Genomic DNA, 22,478 nt, shown 5'->3' with positions numbered 1-22,478 from the left:
TCGAGCTTGGGTCCAGGTGCGGCGACAACGACGGATGAAGGCCTGGACAGAGGGGCAGGTGGCCTCTCCCTCAAGAGCCGGGAAGAGTGGAGGTTGATACCCGTAACAGCATTGAAAGGGGGAGAGGCCAGTGGCCGAGCTGGTGAGGGAGTTGTGGGCGTACTCGACCCACAGGAGCTGCTGGGACCAAGAGGAGGGGTTCCGTGACACCATACAACGTAATGCTGTCTCCATCTCTTGGTTCATGCGCTCCGTCTGGCCATTGGATTGGGGGTGGAAACCGGAGGACAAGCTACAGAGGCCCCAAGCTGAGCGCAGAACTACCGCCAGAAGATGGAGGTGAACTGCGGGCCCCGGTCTGAGACCACATCAGTGGGAAGGCCATGGAGGCGGAAGATGTGGAGCAGGACCAACTGAGCAGTCTCTTTGCCAGAGGACACTTTGGAGAGAGGAATGAAATGTGCCATCTTGCTGAACCGGTCAACCACTGTGAGAATGACTGTGTTCCCACCAGAAGAGGGAAGACCAGTGACGAAGTCCAGGGAGATGTGGGACCATGGACGCCGAGGCACCGGACGGGGATGCAGAAACCCAGCAGGGGACTGATGAGAAGGCTTGTGTTGGCTGCAGACAGGACAGGCATTGATGTACTTGCGAGTGTCCTCCTCCAGCGTGGCCCACCAGAAGCGCTGCTTCAGTACATCACAAGTCCTCCGGATTCCAGGATGACAGGTAAGTCTGGAGGAGTGAGCCCACTGGAGCATGTCAGACCTCAGAGCCGAAGGAACAAAGAGACGGTTCAGGGGACAGGCGCTGGGACCTGGTTGATTCTCCACTGCAGCTCTTACCCTTTCCTCCACCTCCCAGGTCAGGGAAGCAATAACACAGGGAGAAGGGAGGATGGAGTCGGCCTCTTACCTTGACTCCCCCTCCCCCTTGAAATGTCGCAACAAGGCATCTGGCTTGATGTTGCGGGATCCGGGGCGATAGGAGAGGGAGAAGTTGAACCGTGTGAAGAAGAGGGACCAGCGGGCTCGGCGGGAGTTCAGTCTCTTGGCAGCCCGGATGTATTCTAGGTTCTTATGATCAGCCAATGGCACCACTCCTCTAGGGCCAGCTTGACGGCTAACAGCTCCCGGTTGCCGATGTCATAGTTCCTCTCAGCAGGGGACAGTCGACGAGAGAAGAAGGCACAGGGATGGAGCTTTTGATCTGACGCAGCCCGCTGAGACAGGACGGCTCCCATGCCAACATCGGAGGCATCAACCTCCACGGTGAACTGGCAGTCTGGGTCGGGAACCTGAAGGATGGGTGCCGATGTGAAACACACCTTGAGGGTCTGGAAGGCCTCATCAGCCACAGGGGTCCAGTGGAAAGGCACCTTGGTGGATGTGAGAGCTGTGAGGGGGGCGGCAACAGTGCTGTAGTTGCGGATGAATCGGCAGTAAAAGTTGGCAAACCCCAGGAAACGTTGCAAAGATCTAACTTGGTGAATATGGTGGCCCCCTGGAGAAGCTCAAAGGCTGAGGAGATGAGAGGGAGTGGGTAGCGATTCTTGATAGTGATGTCGTTGAGGCCCCGATAATCGATGCATGGCCTCAGTGTCTTGTCTTTCTTTTCGACAAAGAAGAAACCTGCCCCCGCAGGAGAAGAAGAGGGCCGGATGATTCCTGCTGCCAGAGAGTCATTGATGTAGACTTCCATAGCCTCTCTTTCTGGGCCGGACAAAGAGTAGAGACGGCCCTTGGGTGGAGTGGTGCTGGGCTGCAGGTCAATGGCATAGTCATATGGGCGATGAGGAGGAAGGGATGTGGCCTTGGCCTTGCTAAACACCTCTCGAAAGTCATGGTATTCGGGGGGAACCCCGGACAAGGCAGGCATGGTGCTGGAACAGGCTGAGTGCTGGGGAACGCTGGCATGTCTCAGGCAGATCTGGTGGCAGGAAAGGCTCCACCCCAGGATGGTCCCCGCAGCCCAGTCAATGTGGGGATTATGACGGAGGAGCCAGGGATACCCCAGAATCAGAGGGATGCAAGGGGATGACAGGATATGGAATTGGACAGTCTCATGGTGGTTACCTGAGAGTACCATGGGTACAGGGATGGTCTGATGAGAGACAGTTCCCAGGAGGTGTCCATCGAGGGCCCTGGCAGGGATCGGATGAGGCAGGGGAATGCGGTCTATCCCCAACTGCAGTGTTAGATCCTCAGCAATGATGTTGGCGTCGGCCACGGAGTCGATGAACGTAGGTAAGGCATGGGAACCGTCAGGGAGGAGGAGCCTGGCGTGAAACACAGGTCTTTGATTAGGGAAAGCTTTGGGCGAAGCTTGGCTCAACAGTATATCCCCACCTACTGATGAGCCCTGGCTTTTGCTGGACAGCGAGAGACAAAATGGCCGGCCTGACCACAGTATAGACAGAGATTGGCCTGTCGACGTCGCTCCTTCTCCTTTGGGGAGAGACTGGTGTGACCCAGTTGCATTGGCTCAGACACCTCTGCCGGGGCCTGGCAAAGGAGGCAGCACCAGGATCTGAGGCGGTCTCCTGAAGTCGTGAGGGAGGGTTCCCACTGGCTGTTCCCCGTCTCCTCTCACGGCATCGGGCCTGGATACGGAGGTCCACTCGGATGGCCAGCTCGATCATCCCGTCAAGAGTAGATGGGAGGTCGTGAGACACCAATTCATCTTTGATGTAGTCGGCCGGACTGTGGAGGAAGAAGTCACGGAGGGCCGAGTCATTCCAGCTGCTCTGGCAGGCTTGAGTGCGGAAGTCAATGGAGAAGTCAGCCACCGTCTGATTCACCTGTCGAAGACTCAACAGGTCACGAGCTGTGTCTGACCCAGAAACTCCCATTCCAAAAACCTTGCGTAGCTTCTCTGAGAATGCCTGGAAGGAGGCGCAAGCTGGAGTCTGCTTCGCCCACTCCGCAGTTCCCCAGAGATGGGCACGGCCCATGAGGTGGTTGGTGACGAAGGCCACTCGGGCTGCCTCAGTGGAAAACGTGAGGGGCTGGAGCACAAACAGATTCGTGGTCAAAAACAGAAGGGCTGAAGTATTTACCAGGGCAGAAACAAGGCGGGTAGGTCGGGAGCAGGCAGGGACGGAACCGGGAGATCAGACGAAGGGTAATCGCTGGAAAGTTTTGCATGGGAACAAAGAACAATCTGGCAGTGAGTGTGGAGGAGAGTGGAGCTTTTAACCAGGCTTGATTGCTGAAGAGCTGCAGCTGAGTGAACAGGTGAATAGAGTGACTGACGAGGTGGGTGTGCTGGCAGATGGGGTGAGCAAGGGAGTGGTGATTGGAATACTACTGAAGGCAGGTATGTATGGAGGACAAACCATGACACTCACTATGATACATGGGACTGGGGTGCCATCCAGAGAGAAATGGACTTTAACCACTTGGCATCCATACCAAATTAATTAGATTAGATCCAGAACCCTGGATGATTCCTCTGCTGCAAAGGACTAAAAGTGTGGTCATTGTGAGGTTGTCCATGAAAGTCATGGTTGGACAGTGTTGCACATTGTTTTTAATGATAGTGCCTCTGCAGTCAGTCTCAGCTTTTTTACCTTCTTTGGTGCAACCACATATTCTCTCCTTGTTGGGGCAATAAAGACATTGTCCCAAAAGTGAGGCTGAAGGTTCTGTAGTTTTTCAGATTAAGGTCTTGGATCTTTCAGGAGGTCCAGCGCAATCTTGATTAGCCTGTGTGCTATGGACCCTTATGAATTTGTGAGTTCCAACCACAACACAATCAGGTTTCCCTTGTTCTCACATTCCTCCCTGATGAGCTGGATGACTTCCCCTGTCTGTTCCAGGTACTCTGGCGTTCTGGGATTTCTCTCTACCCTGACTTGTCACTGTAGTTGTTGAGGAGTAACTCTGTCATCCTCTGTTGATGAGAGTAAAACATATCATCACTTGTGCACTGAGTAGGGAGATTGATCTAGACAGACCCATGGTCCTAGAGTTCTTCACCTCGTGAGTGATGTGACCTGGGGTCATCAGGCAGTTTTGGTCTTTTAGCATCAATCACCTTCAACAAGGTGATCCAGCTAAAACTGACAAGACCCTGACATGTGTTCCAGCATGACCATCCCACAAATCACTCGTTCTCGTCCATTGCCATCTGGAAGCTTTTCAAATTATTCATCAGAGTTCCAGATTAGTGGTGATAAATTGAAACTGAAACAATATTGGCTATTAGTTTAGGCTGGTGCCCTCGAGGACTTAAATTAATATTAAAGTTATTATTTAATATTAATATTTTTAATATGAATATTTTCTTAATTTATGATAGCCAATAAATTAATAGACGAAGATTTAACATTTATGGTGCCCGGAGCTCATACCCAACATCAGCCAATTGACATTGTGACATTTAATAAACATTGGTTTCTGGTCAGGAATAGAATGTCAGTACCTTATGTGTCAAGTTGGTGTTGGCATGAGATATTTGGAAGACGATGGATTATGGTAACCTTACAACATACCTTCAACCAAATCTCAATTTCTAACAATGTTGGTGGCCAGCTGCATGCCTACACGGATGCCCTATTTGCCTCTGATGTGGTCCTAATGATTCTAATCCTAGCCAAACCTGTGATCCTTGCAATATGAATGCTATGCAGATTGAGTGGTCAGCAAAGACTCTACATCCCCTAGCCAGCTCATCCTTGCCCAAGAAACTGCTCTACCAGCTTCCCTTTGTACAGAATCAAAGATCTGTGATGCTGAGGTCTTCCCTCTGAGGGGTGATCAGGATGGCAGGAGCTTCGTTCAATGTGGACATTTGCGATATTTCAGTTAGTGAGGTCAGCACAGATTGTTACTGAACCATTCAACTCTTCTGACAATCCTAATTTCCTTCATCCTCTTGACTCATGGTCATCCTACTTTCATCACTGGAGGAATTTGAACTCATCAGTCACCTTTAATAAGTTGTGTTATATTGGAGTTATTCATTTTCCTTAAAGTTGATGTTTTCTCCACAGAGTTCAGCAGGAGAGCTCAGAGGTCCAAAGTAATCACTCTGTCCAGCAGCATCAACCAGACCTGGACTCCATATTTATGGTCTGTACATCTTCAATTACACTTTTATTATTTAACTACAGCAAACACAGGTTAAATGCTGAACTACGATTCAGGTCTTAACAGTCTCGATGTTGCTCTGTTTAGACCAGCAGGCCTTCAGACTGACATGAGTCACATGTTGTGTTCTACCAGTTGAATGAAATGTTCAGTTTATCATCTGTTCCAGCTGCTGGAGGAGAACATTGTTACTTTTGTGAAGAACGAGCTGAAGAGAGTCCAGAGGGTCCTGAGACCAGATTACCCAGAATGCTTAGAGAATCAGAGGGAGGATAAGGAGGGGCTGGACAGTGAGGATGAAGAGCAGAGGACGAGCAGCAGAGAGGCATTTCTAAAGATCACACTGAACTTCCTGAGGAGAATGAAGCAGGAGGAGCTGGCTGACTGTCTGCAGAGCAGTAAGAGGATTTCTCTGAAGCCTTAACATGATGCACATATGGGGAGTTTACTAACATCTCAATAGACAGAGGGAAATATATTCTTATATAGACTACTCTTTTTTCAGGGGGATGGAATGTTGAAATATCGACTTTATAATTGATTCATTGATTTATTTTGCTTTGTTGTCATTCAGAAAGCCATGCTACAGTCTGCCAACGTAAACTCAAATCTAACCTGAAGAAGCAGTTCCAGTGCGTGTTTGAGGGGATTACTAAAGCAGGAAACCCAACCCTTCTGAATCAGATCTACACAGAGCTCTACATCACAGAGGGAGGGACTGGAGAGGTCAATGATGAACATGAGGTCAGACAGATTGAAACAGCATCCAGGAAACAATTCAGACCAGAAACAACCATCAGACAAGAAGACATCTTTAAAGCCTCACCTGCAAGAGATGAACCAATCAGAACAGTGATGACAAAGGGAGTGGCTGGCATTGGGAAAACAGTCTTAACACAGAAGTTCACTCTGGACTGGGCTGAAGACAAAGCCAACCAGGACATACAGTTCACATTTCCATTCACCTTCAGAGAGCTGAATGTGCTGAAAGAGAAAAAGTTCAGCTTGGTGGAACTTGTTCATCACTTCTTTACTGAAACCAAAGAAGCAGGAATCTGCAGGTTTGAACAGTTCCAGGTTGTGTTCATCTTTGACGGTCTGGATGAGTGTAGACTTCCTCTGGACTTCCACAACACTGAGATCCTGACTGATGTTACAGAGTCCACCTCAGTGGACGTGCTGCTGACAAACCTCATCAGGGGGAAACTGCTTCCCTCTGCTCGCCTCTGGGTAACCACACGACCTGCAGCAGCCAATCAGATCCCTCCTGAGTGTGTTGACATGGTGACAGAGGTCAGAGGGTTCACTGACCCACAGAAGGAGGAGTACTTCAGGAAGAGGTTCAGAGATGAGGAGCAGGCCAGCAGGATCATCTCCCACATCAAGACATCACGAAGCCTCCACATCATGTGCCACATCCCAGTCTTCTGCTGGATCACTGCTACAGTTCTGGAGGAGGTGTTGAAAACCAGAGAGGGAGGAGAGCTGCCCAAGACCCTGACTGAGATGTACATCCACTTCCTGGTGGTTCAGTCCAAACTGAAGAAGGTCAAGTATGATGGAGGATCTGAGACAGATCCACACTGGAGTCCAGAGAGCAGGAAGATGATTGAGTCTCTGGGAAAACTGGCTTTTGAGCAGCTGCAGAAAGGAAACCTGATCTTCTATGAATCAGACCTGACAGAGTGTGGCATCGATATCAGAGCAGCCTCAGTGTACTCAGGAGTGTTCACACAGATCTTTAAAGAGGAGAGAGGGCTGTACCAGGACAAGGTGTTCTGCTTCATTCATCTGAGTGTTCAGGAGTTTCTGGCTGCTCTTCATGTCCATCTGACCTTCTTCAAGTCTGGAGTCAATCTGCTGTCTGAAGAACAAACACCCTCCTGTTTACCTATTGTATTTAGAAAAAAAGGAAAACAAGCTGAAAAAAAACTCTACAAGAGTGCTGTGGACAAGGCTTTACAGAGTCGAAATGGACACCTGGACTTGTTGCTCCGCTTCCTCCTTGGTCTTTCATTTGAGACCAATAAAACACTCCTACGAGGCCTGCTGTCAGAGACAGGAAGTAGCTCAGAGATCAATCAGACAACAGTCCAGTACATCAAGATGAAGATCAGTGAGAATCTGTCTTCAGAGAAAAGCATCAATCTTTTCCACTGTCTGAATGAACTGAATGAACATTCTCTAGTGGAGGAGATCCAACAGTACCTGAGATCAGGAAGTCTCTCCACAGATAACCTGTCTCCTGCTCAATGGGCAACTCTGGTCTTCATCTTACTGTCATCAGAAAAAGATCTGGATGTGTTTGACCTGAAGAAATATTTTGCTTCAGAGAAGACTCTTCTGAGGCTGTTGCCAGTGGTCAAAGCCTCCAACAAAGCTATGTAAGTGCACACATATCCAGATTAACTGTTTTTTCTTTTATAAGACAAAGAAATCATTTTTTAAAAATTCCTTTCATTTGTCTTGCTGATTCCTCTTCAGACTGAGTGGCTGTAACCTCTCAGAGAAAAGCTGTAAAGATCTGTCCTCAGTTCTCAGCTCACAGTCTTCTAGTCTCAGAGAGCTGGACCTGAGTCACAATGACCTGCAGGATTTAGGACTGCAGCTGCTTTCTGATGGACTGATGAGTCAACAGTGTAAACTGGAAACTCTCAGGTGAAGATTTCACTCTAATAACGTATCACAAGTGAATCCATTGTAATTGACCTGAAATCAAGCATTTGTGTGTTTGTTCAGTCTGTCGGGCTGTCTGGTCACAGAGAAAGGCTGTTCTTCTCTGGCTTCAGCTCTGAGGTCTAACCCCTCCCATTTGAGAGAGCTAGACCTGACCTTCAATCACCCAGGAGACTCAGGAGTGAAGCTGCTATCTGCTGGACTGGAGGATCCACACTGGAGACTGGACACTCTCAGGTATGTAGAGAACAGCAGCTCTCACTGTTTCTCTGTCTCTCTGACCAACTGATGAACTCTGCTTCATGTTTCATGGTGGATATGAGTGAAGGTGGTTGGACTTAATTCAGACTTTGTTTTTTCCTTCAGGATGGACCATGGTGGACCACAGAGACTGAGACGTGATATGAAGAAGTGTGAGTTTGACTCATGGGAACATAACTTCACATGTTACACAAGAGTTTTACATTTTCTTGACTGAAGTACAAAGATGAATTTTTTCCAGAGTTTCATTCAGGACTTCATTGTTTGTCATTGTAGCTGTAAAGATGTTGATGTTGATGATTCTATCAATCAATTTAAAATCCACAAACACAACAAACTGAAAACAGTTATCCAACAGAACTAATCAATATTTTTTCTGTAGCCAACAGAAAGCTTAATTTGTTTCTTCTGGTTTTTTGACTGTGATTTTATAGAAAAGTTTTATCGCCCTCAGGTGCTGCTCTGTAAAGGCTCTGTAAACAAGAAACAAACAATAACAACAATAATAAACAATAATATAGCACAATTCTCTATGTAATCTATTTTCTATGTATATCAAGGAGTAATGGTGTGAAATGTGTCACACCCACTCCAAGCTTCTCTCTTCTTTGTCTGAGTAAGTGGGATGTTCGTGTGTTTGAGTCCCCAGTATTAAACCCTCAAATAAATCAATTTTTTTATGTAAAAAGACCTCAGACAGAGAAAAAGATAGGACCGGAGCACAGGTGGAGTGACCATGGGGGATACAAGCTCAAATCCCGGTTGGCCTGTTGACTGTCAAAACATCCAAAAGTTTTTAAGTTTTTCAAGCTTCATTAGTGTCTTTGAAGGCTCCATCAGTGTCTTCACCAGCTCTATCAGTGTCTTTAAAGGCTCTTTCAGTGTCATTTGTTCCAATGCAGTCCCTGCTGAATTTCCTTCCCAGTCCAACCTTGGAGTCAATCTTGCTCTGGCTTCATAAGCGGAGGCTGGAGGTGTGGCTGATGAAGCATATGTTTTGGTCTGAAATGCTGGTGGTCTAGTGCGACATCTAGCTGCAGTGATGATCTTTTACAGAACCTTTAAGCTCAAACATCAAATGGATCCCAGCCGCTGTTGCCTGTGCTATTTGCAGCACATTTCTGTATTTGCTTGAGTATTTGCAGCACGTGTTCTCTAACTAATGAAGATTTCTGAATTAGTTTGTGTTTTGTCTATTTTCATGTGTTTTCTTAAGTTGCTGTGTGTTCGGCTCTCAGGGCTACTAAAGATAAGTTGGAAATGGAAAATAGGCTGACAGATAGAAACCTAATAAGAAAACGTTGTTTGTTAATGTTGTTGTCGATATCACTGATTGTGTATTTTTTCAGTCTTCCAGTGATCTGTAAATTCTTTTTCTCTCCATCAGATGCCTGTGAACTGGAGATGGACCCAAACACAGTAAATGGAAACCTGGAACTTTCTGAAAAGGAGGTGACATGTGTGAAAGAGAATCAGTCATATCGTGATCATCCAGACAGATTTGACTACTGGCCTCAGCTGCTGTGTAGAAATGGTCTGACTGATCGCTGTTACTGGGAGGTCGAGTGGAGAGGAAAGGTTCATATATCAGTGAGTTACAGAGGAATCAGAAGGAAAGGAGACAGTGATGACTGTTTGTTTGGAAGAAATGATCAGTCCTGGAGTCTGATCTGCTCTGATGATGATGATGATGCTGGTTACTCTGTCTGTCACGATAACAGTGTGACAACTATCCCCTCGTCCTCCTCTGTGTCTCACAGAGTAGCAGTGTATGTGGACTTGCCTGCTGGCACTCTGTCCTTCTACAGAGTCTCCTCTGACATACCTGACTGTCTCCACACCTTCAACACCACATTCACCGAACCTCTGTATCCTGGGTTCTGGATCTGTTGTGGTTCCTCAGTGTCTCCAGTAGGTGTACAGAAACTCTGCTGACTGTAGGTCAGCTGGTAAAATCAAAGTTGACTCCGTTCACCAACTGAGAAAAATGATCCTGGGAAAAAAGTGAAAAAATAAAAAAAAAAATTTTAAAATTAAATATAAATATATTATAAAATAATAAAAATATTATAAAAATATATATTTCACTTGCCTCTCAGGACTTCCATAGAGACAACACCAAAGCTTCAAGCATTGTTTTAATAGAATAAAATCTTTTTGAAAATGTGGCTATTGAAGCCCAGAGTGACCATCTTCCCAAAATCGTGATTTTGTTGTTCACGTATGGATTTTATCAGAAAATTATAAACTGTTGTAGGACATTTTCCTCCATAATCTGCTGATATTTAGTGAAATGAAGACCTGTGTTGGGAGTTTAAAAAGTGAAAAGTGACATCAGCCCAGGGGGCAGGGCTTGTAACTTCCTGCTCCTGCCAATCACACTGTGATGTCAGATGTTCAGTTTTATTCATTTTTACTAAAATTATATTTACATTAAACACTGGCATCTAGAAAACAACAGTGAACTGAAAAAAAGACTTAACCATAGTGACAATAAAACAAAAGAAAAGACAATCTAAGGAAAAGTGCTGCAAATTATCTTAGGTTATAATTTAATGATGTTTCTATTCAGTGAATGTTCAATTCACTTTGAAATGAGACGATATCTACCACTGACCTAGAGTGTTTCCTCTTTCTTACATTTTTTGATCTGGATGATATTTAGAAGCCTGAGCAGGTGAAAGCATCCAGAGAAAAACATAAAAATATATTTTTTGGTGTAACATAAATATATATTTGCTCCTTTCTTATTCCTTGATTTAACTTGTGTAGCTGTTTTCTTTTTGCCCTTGGTCACAGACTGGTCCTTAAAACAGAACAAATGGCCCAAAAAAGTTTAGAGAAGCAGAAATTTCATCACCTGGTAAAGTGATCAGTGATCTGTTGATATCAGTCAATCACCATCAACCACAAACAGTATGTATTGAGTTTTTTTTGTATTTGAGAATGTGAGCCAGATCAGTCAGCCCACCCCCCTTCATTCACAGTCAGAACACACTCTTGTAATACAAACACACACACACCCTCATGGCCCTGACTCTGAGTGTGAACTGAGCCTCTCAGGTTATTTTGGGGGTCAGCTGTCGTTTGTCCCGTCAGCATGACCCTCCTCCTCCTCCTCCTCTTCCTCCTCCTCCTCTTTCCTTCCTCTGCCTTACTCTGTCTCTTCTTCATCTCCTCTCCTTTACTCCACTGATCCTGGTAAGACTAATTTCATTCTCTCTTCTGTCTGAAATGTTTTACTGAAGTGTTTCTTTTCATGTTTGTAAAACTGTATCTGCAGAGGTGTCACTTTTTTCTGTCTCTGTGCTTCGGCTCATTTCCTTTAGTCAACGGGTTTAGGGGTAAAAAAAAACACTTTTTTTCTTTTTTCAGGCACTGAATTGACCTTCTAGTAGGTTTTTGTGGATACTGATATGCTACTGTATTCACTTGTTTCACTGTTTGATATTAATGTGCTAACACTCAATATAAAAACACATGGAAGGTTTCCATAATGGCCGCCATGGCACAATAAGATGCTTTGTCACTGTCAGTGCCTGTAAGTCTTTAAATATCCTGCCATGTCACTGTGTCCTAAGATTCAAAGGCTTTCAGATGCACTGCAAATAAAAATTATTAAAATAATTTGATTTGAATACAATTTTTTTTTGCTTGATGGTACTGTGGATAGTTGCTTATGGCAGGAAGTTGAGAGAAAAAAAATGTATACAAAAATGACACTAAAACTGAGTCAAGACGTGGTTAAATTCAAAGTGTTATATGTGTGAGGTATTTCATTTTTATGAATTTTTGTAAAATTTTAATGTTTGTTTTCATTTTATCACTGTCCTTGCTTCAGTTAGATTTTTCCAATTGTTCACTTTTTTGCCCTCTTTTGTGAGTCATCTTGGTGTAAAACTTTCTGGTTTTAGAAATAATACCAGTCTTTGTTTTACTTGATTCCACCTTCACCACTCATGATTCCTCGTTGTTGTTTAGCTATGTCATTTATTTCAGCTCAACCTGACTACATGTTGTTACATTGGAAAGTATGGATATGGAGAGTGGAAAAATACAGTAGATTTGAATTATCTATGTAAAACCTAATTTGAAGAATTATAAGATAAATTCTTATACAATACAAACATTACATTTTAGCTGACAACAGTGATCCAAAACTGGTGACTGTCACAACTTTTTTAGCATCAGTTCTATATTAATTTAGTTTTTATATCTAATTAGATAAATTGGATGAAACTTATTTTACTTTACTTTTATTTGTTTTTGCGATTGTGATTTGGTGACTTCAAACATCAGGTTTTTTCCATTATTTTGTCCACAGTCTGTTGTTATGCTTCAGGGTTTGGACACACGTTTGGATTTTATATACTCATCGAGTAAAAATATTAGCATGAGTTGTTTATGTTGATGTGGTCAACAGCTTGAAATCCAGGGGGCGGGACTGTGATACCACTGTGGGTGGAGTCTAGTAGGGTATGGGGTTTTACAGCAAGGGGTGGTGTATGATATGACAGCAGATAAAGGGACAAAGTAGCTGAAGTTACATAAACACAAAGTCCCATGTTATGTATAGTATGTGTGTGTGTGTGTATGTGTGTGTGTGTGTGTGTCTGCGTCTGTAACAGGCAGTTCTACCATATTTGGATGCTCTCAGAATAGACAAGAACACAACAGGTGTGGTCTGAAGTGTGTGTGTGTGTGTGTGTGTGTGTGTGTGTGTGTGTGTGTGTGTGAGGGAGAGAGAGTGGGGGTTTGCTGGCTCATATGGCTAATTTTAACTCGACAGATAACGGTGGCAGCCGTCATTGCAACAGAGCTGTGAGGATAAACAGCTACTGGACAGACTGAATATATTCCACAGGAACACACACACACACGCACACACAAACACACACAAACACACACACACACACACACACACACACACACACACACACACACACACACACACACACACAAACACACACACACACACACACACACACACACAAACACACACACACACACACACACATTTGCTAGACAAAAGCTTCTCTTTCTTCAGATTCAGAACTACCAGGAGCAACCATGTAATTATCCATGAAGGTTGTAAATAAAGTTACAGTCATCACATTGTTTGCAGCAAATGAACATTTTACTGTCAAACCAGTTTTTTGTTGAGCATGACAGAGCTGACATCCATCCATAGAAGCTGTGTGCATAAAATCAGAGAGGCTGCTGGGATGCCTGCAGCGCCACAGGAGTTTAGAGGCTTAGTCTGTTCCTACATTTGAATCCATGTCCTTTTAATTACATGGCAGACATGCTGTGATCTGTCACAGCCAACCCTCTTGAATTTGCAGAGATTCTTTGACTCAGAGTTGAACCAACCCAAACGAATGGACCCAAGCTTTGGTAAAAGCAGGTGTAAAAAAAGACTAAATCTCAGAATTGTGAAGGAAAAGATGTTATAAATCCCTCTCTTCATTATTTCCAGAACACTGAGGATGGAGACGTCGGTGAAAACAACAAAGGTACTGGTGCCCCCCCAGCCTGACATGGCTTCCTCCTCCCTGAACGACGAAAATACGGAAGACGAGGTGGCGAGGCCTGCTGCCCGCGGCTCCTCCTCTGACCTCTGTGACCCCATGCTGGAGTTCAGCAGACGGCTGGAGGACATCCTCAGCACCCACGGCTCAGCAGCCAGCCTCCTGGACAAACAGGTGGGTCAGGAACCAGCGTTCACACAAAACTGTTGTTCCATAGTTTTCTAGCTGCTGTTGATGCATGGGAGTGTACATGCAAATAAAGCTGTGTATTGTTTTGAATGTATCAGAGTGTGGTGGAGGCAGAGATGGAGAAGATTAAGGAGGAGGCAAAAGATGATGTCACAGTTACCATAGAAACAGGTGAGACCGGAAAATGCAAAGTGTTCTCTGTGGACTGAGCGCTTTGATACTTTCACAGTATTAATATAGAACCTAGACCTGCTCAAACTACACATGGACAGAGACCTTTATACTGTATGGAGTGAAAACCCAAAAGAATAAATAGCCTATATAATAATACTGACTTGTATTATTGCATATATTACAGAGTACACAAGGTATTACAAGAAATTATCTTTCACTATGTCATTTTTTATGACTTGCACTCTCTCTCTCTTTCTCTACAGACGTCTCTCTTGTCATGCAGAGTCTGAAAAACCTGAAACTGGAAGATGTGATGAGGAAATATGCTGAGCTGGTGAGAATCAATCTTGTTCTTCACTATGATATTTCTTAAGTTTCATAGAGTGTTTGACTTCCACGACAGTGGTCCCCAACCTGTGGGCCACAAAGGTATCACACGTGGTCTGACAAATTATTTGCAGTACAAAAACAGTACAGTTTTGATGTAAACATGTATTTATAAAAAAATATATATATAAGTAATGTTTTTAAATGTTTGAAAACAAAATGATCTTTACAATTCCTTTCATTGTTTTTTTTCTTGTATTAAGGCCTATCAATGTGATAAACCAATGATACGAACTGTTATGTCATCGCTGGCTGGACAGCATCTTAAAAAACTTGTTTGCTAGCTCAGTCTAATTGTTCGCTAAAACATTATATCCAGAATTGGAGAATGAAAATAGAAAGCTGCTTTGTAATAGGAAGGATCAAAAAGAGAGAGTCTGATGGTTAATCAACCAGAAAAATTGGCTTCTCTTGGTTTCAGTTCAGTCCTGATTATTCGATTGTTATTATTAAAATAAAAAGTGCTCTGAGAGGGTATGGTCTCTGTATAGTGATGTGATTTTCAAGTGGACCATGAGTTGGAAAAGGTTGAGAAACACTGTTCTATACCCACACATATAGTTTCAGATACTAATAATCTTGTCATATATAGTGATTATAGCCATAACACAGCGGAAACAAGCCTGTCACCTTCTGTGTGTGTGTGTGTGTGTGTGTGTGTGTGTGTGTGTGTGTGTAGGCAGCCCTGCGGTGCTGTGATGAGAAGAAGCTGTGTGTTCTGCAGCAGAAGTTGTCTGTCCTGCTGGAGGACAGGCAGCAGCTGCAGGCCGAGCGTCGCAGCAGCGTCGCAGCTCGCAGCAAACTGGAGAGTCTGTGCTGGGAGCTGCAGTCACACTACAGCACACTGAGGGTATGTGCAGAGAGCTGGATATGTGTAAACATATTTTACATTTTTGGGTTCCAACAGACTAATGATAGGTGTTGGCAGCAGCTATAAGAAACATAAGACACTGATTCTCCATATCCACCGCTCCTCCAGGAGGAGACCCTTCAGCGCTGCAGGGAGGATGAGGAGAAGAGGAAGGAGATCACCAGCCACTTCCAGAAGATGCTGACAGAAATCCAGGCTCAGATCGAACAGCACAGCGCCCGGAATGACAAGCTGTGCAACGAGAACGCCAACCTGACCGACAAACTGGAGAGTCTCATGAATCAGTGTGAGCTGAGGGAGGAGGTAAGGTCAAAGGTCAAGATAATGGAGTTTTACACATCATGACAGGCCATTAATAAGAACAACTTGTGGGTTTCTACTCAAGTTAGGTAAAATGATCTTATGTTATATTTATATATATTAATTAATACATTAATAGTGGTTACTGTACAATATGGCAAATAAATCTTTAAACTATACACAACTTTTGCAATACATTGTAAATATAAAGTATAAAGTGGTGCAGAAGTAATGAATATATTGTATACTGTACACTGGATATAGTTATACTATATCAACTGAATATCTTTGGGTTTTGGTCTTTAGTTGGACAAAACAAAACAAGCAATTTGAATCAGTGAACTTGCTTGTGAGTTCTACTATTTCCTGACAAACCAAGCCAAACAAAACATTTCATTTTTAAAACTTAATGATAGATTATTCAATAAAGACAGTAATGGGTTCTTCATCTTTCTGCAGAGTTTGGAAAAGATCAACAAGCACCGCGACCTGCAACACAAACTGACTGAAGCCAAACTGCAGCAGGCCAACGCTCTGCTGGCTGAGGCCGAGGAGAAACACAAGAGAGAGAAGGAATATGTGAGTAAAAACAAACTGAGACGTCCACTGAAAACATCCAGACATCTCGTTCAGTCACTTAGCAATAACAATTCAGTGACAACAGCAGTCTTATATCCTCTACATTTTAGTGCACAATGTTATCATCCAAACATGATGACAGGTTTTTAAAGCTCCCCTATTTTACACTTTTCTAGTGTTTTAATTTAACTGTCGATCCATAAGAAGATATTTTTGTGGTTTTAAGAACCAAAAACCATCTTAATGTAGTTTTACATCTCCTCTCTCAAGCTTCTCTCTGGAGCTCTAGTAACAACAGGTTAGTGAGCCAATCAGAAGAGATTTTCTGATTTGTTTAACTGTTTTCGGAGTGATCGAATAAAATTATAGCAGATTTCAGGTAAACACTCAGAGAAACCAAATCCTGCAAGGTTGGATAGTGGCTCCAGGTGGGCGGGGCTTGGGGCATGGCTGAGAGCAGTGACTGCTTTGTTGTGACATCACAAAGTTCCAGAAGTCCTGACAGCTGGTTTTAAGGCTCAGTTTCTGAATACAGGCTGTGTGTATTTCTCTGTGGACTGAGCGCTTTGATACTTATAAAGTATTAATATAGAACCTAGACCTGCTTTATGATCAAATAACATGTTTTTCATAAACTGACCTCTTGTAATCGAGGAATATTGTGTGCTATTACTGCTTTAATGTAGCAGTGAACATTTACTATCATTCACATTGTTTATTATCATTATTATTAATTATCAGTTATTCAACTGTATTTTTTTCACATATTCTGCATGTGCCTTATTCTGAACTGACTGTGAAGCTTGTAAGAATTAGAATTAAAGTTTCTTGACTGTCTATTGTCTCTGTCACTGTAGTTGCTTAGGGAGGCTATTGACAAAACAAAGAAATGCTTCGCTATGAAGGAGCAGGAGCTGACCATGAAGAAGAAGGTAAAGAACCATCTGTAATGTGTCTCTGTCTGTTCTCTTCTAACCAGTTACTGGTTCAGGCTGCTGAGTGGAAACTGCAGGCTCAGACACTCAGAGAGCAGGGGACTGTCATGCAGGCGCAGGTGAATATTCACTGACAAAATTGTCATACTGACCACGAGGACAGGTAGCACACACCTGGCAGCAGTAGGTCAGGTTACGATACGTCTTGCAGAGAGACGTATACATCTCAAAATTTTAAACCAGACAAGAGTAACATGTTTTTATTCTTTAAAAATTGCACTTATTTGATGTATTTAGTTATCTGATTTTGAATATACTCTGTAGATTCACATTACCACACTGCCAGGAATTAAGTTCTAGTAAAATCAACAAGAAAAATCAATGTGGAGCTCCACAAAGATTAAAAAAGTGGTCTCTACTGTCCACCGAAAACCAAACTTCATGCAATTTTCTGTTCAGTAATAGAGGAAGTCTGAGTGAGCTTTTCAAACTTAGGACAGAACAGAAACCTATTTGCATAAACAAAGAAAACAATAAAATGTGAGCCCCACCAAAGAAAAAAAAAAAAAAAGCATAAACTACAGAAGCCAAGAAAAGCCATACCTGCAAATATTTTTTTATCCCGTTATCTCAAGATAACGGGATAAAACAATGCTCCAACACAAAGTTTTGTTATCCTGTTATCTCGAGAAAATAAAGCTCTGTCATCTCGGGATTACAGAATAAAAAATATTTGTGTATGTATGTGAGTATGGCCTTTCCCAGCTTCCATACAAACATACTCATCTCTGTTTTCAAAATGTGCTTTTATTGCCAACATATTAGGAATGAAGTGTTCTTTATTGCTGAGGCTACTTGATAAAAAAGGTCAGATAAAAACTTTGTGGTTCTGCAAATTAAAGAACCATGACAAGCCTGTGATGTAAAAAGGGTTTTTGCAGAAAGTAATGCATAGCACTATATTGTGCATAAATTTGCACACTCAGAATATGGACACACCAATGAATTGAACAGTAAATATAGAGCACTACAGGGGGAATATCATGCAGGCGCATTACTATATAGTAATGATTATTACTATATAGAAATAATTTAAACTGTAAAAACTCACATCAGCAGAAAACAGACAACAGGATGCCTCATATTCGAAATGAACGAAAATATTTGGTTTTGAAAATTCAGATAATGGTTCATGTAGAAACAAGAATTGACTGAACCATCAAGACTTTCCTCTACTTCAATTTTAACGTGTCAAGGGTTTGAAATGTACATTAGGTTGGTCTCCCTCATTTGTAATACTGAATGTAAAGTCATGCATGTATGAATGATTAATAGCCTCCAGCAGTGTGTATGGCTCTTAATTAATGGCTGATGCAACTTGTAATTCATCACTTAGAAGCCTGGTCTTTATCTAATACCCCATGTTTCCCCATATTTACAGAAAAAAATGAAGTATTAACATTATGATGAGTCAGTTTAGGTCTGTAGAATGATCATAGTGAACTGCGATGATTTTGCTGGTCTTGTGTTCCTGGTCAGCCTCAAGGATACAGGAATAGGATGCACTATAAAAAAATTCAAATGAAAGCTTCCATGTTGCCATGAAACTGTGACTAAACTGAATAGCTCAGAGTTTATTCTGTTAATTGCTCTAGATTCACACATTTGATGGCTGTTATTCAAAAGATAGAGAATTTACTGTAAAAAAAAAAAAATCAACCTGATTTGAATATCATTCTCATGTTGTCTCAGTTTGACTGACCTATCTTTTCATCTGTCCACAGCTGACCCTCTATGCCCAGAAGTTCGATGAGTTTCAGGCGACACTGGCCAAAAGCAATGAAATCTACGTCCGCTTTAAAAAGGAGATGGATAATGTAGGTGGTGAACATAATTTATCAGTATATGAGGCTTTATTGTGGTAAAAAAAAAAGACTTTTAGGTGCCTCAGAGAACTAAATGGTTATTGATGGAACCAGTTTTGTGGAATCATCATCACACAACACAACACTAAACTTAACACACTAAAATATGGAAAAGTGCTTGTGTGTTTCGTTTAGTTACATGTCTTATTGTCTTGAGTTTTCTACAGTCTTAGAATATAGTTTTGAACCTTTCTGTTTTTCAAGTCCCAACACCACGATTGCCTGACCTTTTTTAAACTCTTTCCTTTTTAGATGTCAGCCAAGATGAAGAAAGTGGAGAAAGAGTCGAACCTGTGGAAGACAAGGTTTGAAAACTGCAACAAGGCTCTGACTGACATGATTGAAGAGGTATGTTGATGACGTTTCCTTGTCAGTCTGAACTTTCTGTTGAGCGTTCAGGAGTTTTTTCCCTAGCAACCATCATAATCTGATAACTGTGTTGCAGACAGTTGGCTGCTGAGCTGTTACCTTTATAAACATTGCTTGTATAGGGTAGTTTTGTACTGAACTGAACTTATTAGTCCTAACGAGCAACAGACTGAAATAACTACTCAACTGAAGACAGTCTGGAACCAAAAAATGCGAACAACAAAGTGGTTAAAATCCTTTGAAATGAATTTGAAATTATTCAAATTAGCAACGTTATTCCTAATTTCTACTATTTTTGCAGAATTGTTCATTCTAAATAGAATGCCACAGGAATGACCCCTAAAACTTGGAAAGTAGTTTGCATTTTAGCACTTTCACCCCAAAGTCTATGGGTTTTTTTAAATGGATTTTTGGATACTGTAGATGATGGAAATAAGGTCTGTGGTTAACACAAGCTCATGACGTTTTCAAGTTTCACTTCAGTAAATACCCCAGTCCTGATTTCTCTAAGCTTTTATTTCTCTTAAAAAGGCCGGTTGCTAATAATTGTCACACAGAGGTTTTTGGGGACATTCAATGTCTGAGGATTAGAAAATTACAACAATACCACATTTGAGAGGCAAATACTGAATAAATAATGTACTTTTCAGATTTTATTCTCATCATATCCCACTTTCTTCACTTCTCATTTTCTCCATCCCTTGTTCTTGTATTCCAGAGAACAGAGAAAGGCAGAGAGTACGAACTGTTTGTCCTGAAGATTCAGAAGCTGGAGAAGCTGTGTCATGTCCTGCAGGATGAGAGGAAAATCCTCTATGCCAAGATCAAAGAAGTCCGCCAAACTAACTCAATCGTCCCATTAAAGGTCTTTGGCAACTCTGACTTCTGTGACGTCGCTGGCTCAGATGATGCTGACAAATCTGCCCCCCTGAAGCCTGTGGAGGTCCAGGAGCTTGAGAAAGAGGACCCAGTCCTGACAGAGGACATGGCTCGTCTAAGGGAGGAGCAGGCCAGGCTGCAGGAGTTCGCTGATTCCCTTTTGACCACACCTGTTGACGATGAAGAAGACAACAATGGTGACGCAGACCTCGAAGAAGATGTAGTGGCTTCTGCGTTTGTCCACTTCAAAGCCAGACCTCAGGTCAAAGAGGAGCCTGTTTCAGTCCCTGAGCAGGTGGTAGATGTAAAATCAGAGGTGGCAGAAACCGATCTCCCACAGCCAGATAAAGTGGAAGAGGTTCAAAAGCCAGAAGCTCCCAAAACTGAGGAGAATACTTCTGAAATGATACTAGCAGACCCACAACCAGAAGCAGTGAAAGTCCAAACACAAGTTGAGGTCAAAGAGGTGCAACAAGTCAAACCAGAGGGAGAGATCCAGCAGCAGCCTTCTGAACAGGAACCAACACCAAAAGCAGAGAAAGTTGAGATTGATCCACCAACTGAAATCTTGAAGGAGGCTAGTGAGGTCAAACAAGTGGTCCCAGCAGAAGATGAGAAGTTCCAGCAGCAGCAGCAGCCGGCTGAACCAGTGCAGGTATCTGAAGAAGCACCAGAAACCTCAGCTCCACCCTCTGAAAACACACCAAAAACAGCTGAACCCTCCAATGCCGACTCCTTAAAGAAGCAGGCACCAAAGAAAAAGAAGAAGAAGGGCGGCAAGAATTCCAGCTAAAGTTTAGGCTATGCAGGTGTGTGTGTGTGTGTGGTGTTATTTTGGGATAGTGTGTGTGGGTAACTGAAATTATTTGGTGCCTTAGCGCCTTTTGTAAAGGTTCAAATCTTTAGTTTGTCCCAACTGGTGTAGTGGATGTGTTCTCCCACCATTTTCTGAAGTTTCAGTATCACCAGATGAGGACAGACAAATAAACTGACTGTATTTTACAGTTTCATTGTCTGAATAAAGACTTCGTTTGGCCTGTCTGGTGGGGGTTGAAAGGCCATACTGACAGGAATGTTCAGCACTAACAAACCTGCCTTAAAGAGTAGGCCTAAATGTTTTTGTCCCATGTCAAGAAAAATGTCAAAACAAAATCATAAGCTGATATCTATGCCAATCAATAGGCTGTGTCTCTTTTAAACTAAAAATCACAAAGCATTACCAAAACTGCAATAAAGTGATTCTTTGACAATTTGACCTTTTTTGGGTACACTTCTATTTCATTTTATTTTAATTTATTTTTATCCATTGTTTGAATGTTTACATCCAAATAATCCAAGATTTGTGGCAGCTTGAATATCAACACTTCTTTCCCTAGCCCCTGAGGCTGAAATCATGGTACTCTAGATACTGTACATGTTAATGTGCCTGCGGGTCTATGCAGAGAAGAACTGTGTAATATATTTATCAGTGATGGCTGTTATTTTGGGCCATGTGGGAGCTGACAGGCATGCATCTCAAATCTCAGTAATGCTACACAAGAAGTCTTTGCAAATATAACAGACACACGGTCGCTCACATGCAGCCTGGAGAGGCCTGTTTCAGCCTTGAGTGTAAGGACCATCACCCTCTAACTTTGACCTAAACAGTCCTTGTGATGACCAGACAAAATGTCCCAACTTTTTAAAACTGTCCTCACCTCTAAAACGGAGGTTGGTCCTCAAAGAGATGGCAGTACACACACACACACACACACACACACACACACACACACACACACACACACACACACACACACACATACACACACACACTATAATGTGGCCTACCAGTTTGGTCCATAACCAACATAACCAAAAAGGTCAGAGGTTTATGTGTTAAGACTCCATTTGGAAATTAAGTTTAACACCATCTTTGGTTAAAAAAAAGTTTTGAAATACAGCATATTTCTGACTTAAAATATTCACTAGATGAAGCTGCTATCCTACACAGCTGAAGAGCTTTACACCGTTTTATTATATTCACAATGCAGTTCAACTTTTCAGCCACTAGATGGAGATAGTTCTTCATATTACATCTGTATTAAAAGAATAAAAGAGATTTCTCACTGATTTTCAAGCTATTTCTTTTATGGTTTGGAGGTTTAGGACACACATTTAATGCTGTCAGACATTAATGTGCTTCTGAAATAGTTTTCTCTTCGCCACTGAGCGACATGGACCTGGAACACTAGTTTTACTGATTCATTCTGTTCGGCAAATGTGAGCAACTGCAGGCACACCTACAGCTTCCATATTTGTTGTGCAAT

The 22,478-nt window shown here is 42.7% G+C and overlaps 2 protein-coding genes across 3 annotated transcripts; both read left to right on the top strand.

Annotated features, from left to right (window-relative positions):
- The first annotated feature begins 3,963 nt into the window (after positions 1 to 3,963).
- On the top strand, positions 3,964 to 10,024 carry LOC111236170 (protein NLRC3-like). The gene is made up of 8 exons (XM_022764824.1): positions 3,964 to 3,986; positions 5,000 to 5,078; positions 5,266 to 5,494; positions 5,671 to 7,480; positions 7,581 to 7,754; positions 7,836 to 8,009; positions 8,139 to 8,185; positions 9,421 to 10,024. The coding sequence occupies exons 1-8, from the start codon at positions 3,964 to 3,966 to the stop codon at positions 9,966 to 9,968; spliced, it is 3,084 nt and encodes a 1,027-aa protein (XP_022620545.1). The 3' UTR covers positions 9,969 to 10,024.
- A 942-nt stretch (positions 10,025 to 10,966) lies between these two features.
- On the top strand, positions 10,967 to 21,427 carry LOC111235361 (beta-taxilin-like). 2 transcript variants are annotated; one of them, XM_022763811.1, is made up of 11 exons: positions 10,967 to 11,234; positions 13,513 to 13,738; positions 13,852 to 13,924; positions 14,191 to 14,261; positions 14,994 to 15,164; positions 15,294 to 15,488; positions 15,945 to 16,064; positions 17,044 to 17,118; positions 18,784 to 18,876; positions 19,177 to 19,272; positions 20,012 to 21,427. In XM_022763811.1, exons 2-11 carry the CDS (start codon positions 13,523 to 13,525, stop codon positions 20,963 to 20,965), a joined length of 2,064 nt encoding a protein of 687 aa, XP_022619532.1. In that variant the 5' UTR covers positions 10,967 to 11,234; positions 13,513 to 13,522; the 3' UTR covers positions 20,966 to 21,427. The 2 variants fall into 2 exon arrangements, with proteins under 2 accessions (XP_022619532.1, XP_022619522.1); XM_022763801.1 differs by lacking the exon at positions 17,044 to 17,118 and adding an exon at positions 16,922 to 16,996 and having other exon boundaries at positions 10,970 to 11,234.
- Positions 21,428 to 22,478: the final 1,051 nt, after the last annotated feature.

This window comes from Seriola dumerili, unplaced genomic scaffold, assembly GCF_002260705.1.
Source record: "Seriola dumerili isolate Sdu_G_001 unplaced genomic scaffold, Sdu_1.0 BDQW01000025.1, whole genome shotgun sequence".
In the NCBI taxonomy this organism is placed as follows: Eukaryota; Metazoa; Chordata; class Actinopteri; order Carangiformes; family Carangidae; genus Seriola; species Seriola dumerili.
This window is presented reverse-complemented; position numbering and strand designations above follow the sequence as displayed.

Excerpts from the sequence above, each read along its gene's own strand:
- LOC111236170 (XM_022764824.1), top strand. The coding sequence starts at position 3,964 with ATGGTCCTAGAGTTCTTCACCTC. Across the intron at positions 3,987-4,999 it reads GTCCTAGAGTTCTTCACCTC|AGTTCAGCAGGAGAGCTCAG; the intron begins GTGAGTGATGTG and ends TTTTCTCCACAG. Across the intron at positions 7,481-7,580 it reads AAAGCCTCCAACAAAGCTAT|ACTGAGTGGCTGTAACCTCT; the intron begins GTAAGTGCACAC and ends ATTCCTCTTCAG.
- LOC111235361 (XM_022763811.1), top strand. The coding sequence starts at position 13,523 with ATGGAGACGTCGGTGAAAACAACAAAGGTACTGGTGCCCCCCCAGCCT. Across the intron at positions 15,489-15,944 it reads AGTGTGAGCTGAGGGAGGAG|AGTTTGGAAAAGATCAACAA; the intron begins GTAAGGTCAAAG and ends ATCTTTCTGCAG. Across the intron at positions 17,119-18,783 it reads GGACTGTCATGCAGGCGCAG|CTGACCCTCTATGCCCAGAA; the intron begins GTGAATATTCAC and ends ATCTGTCCACAG.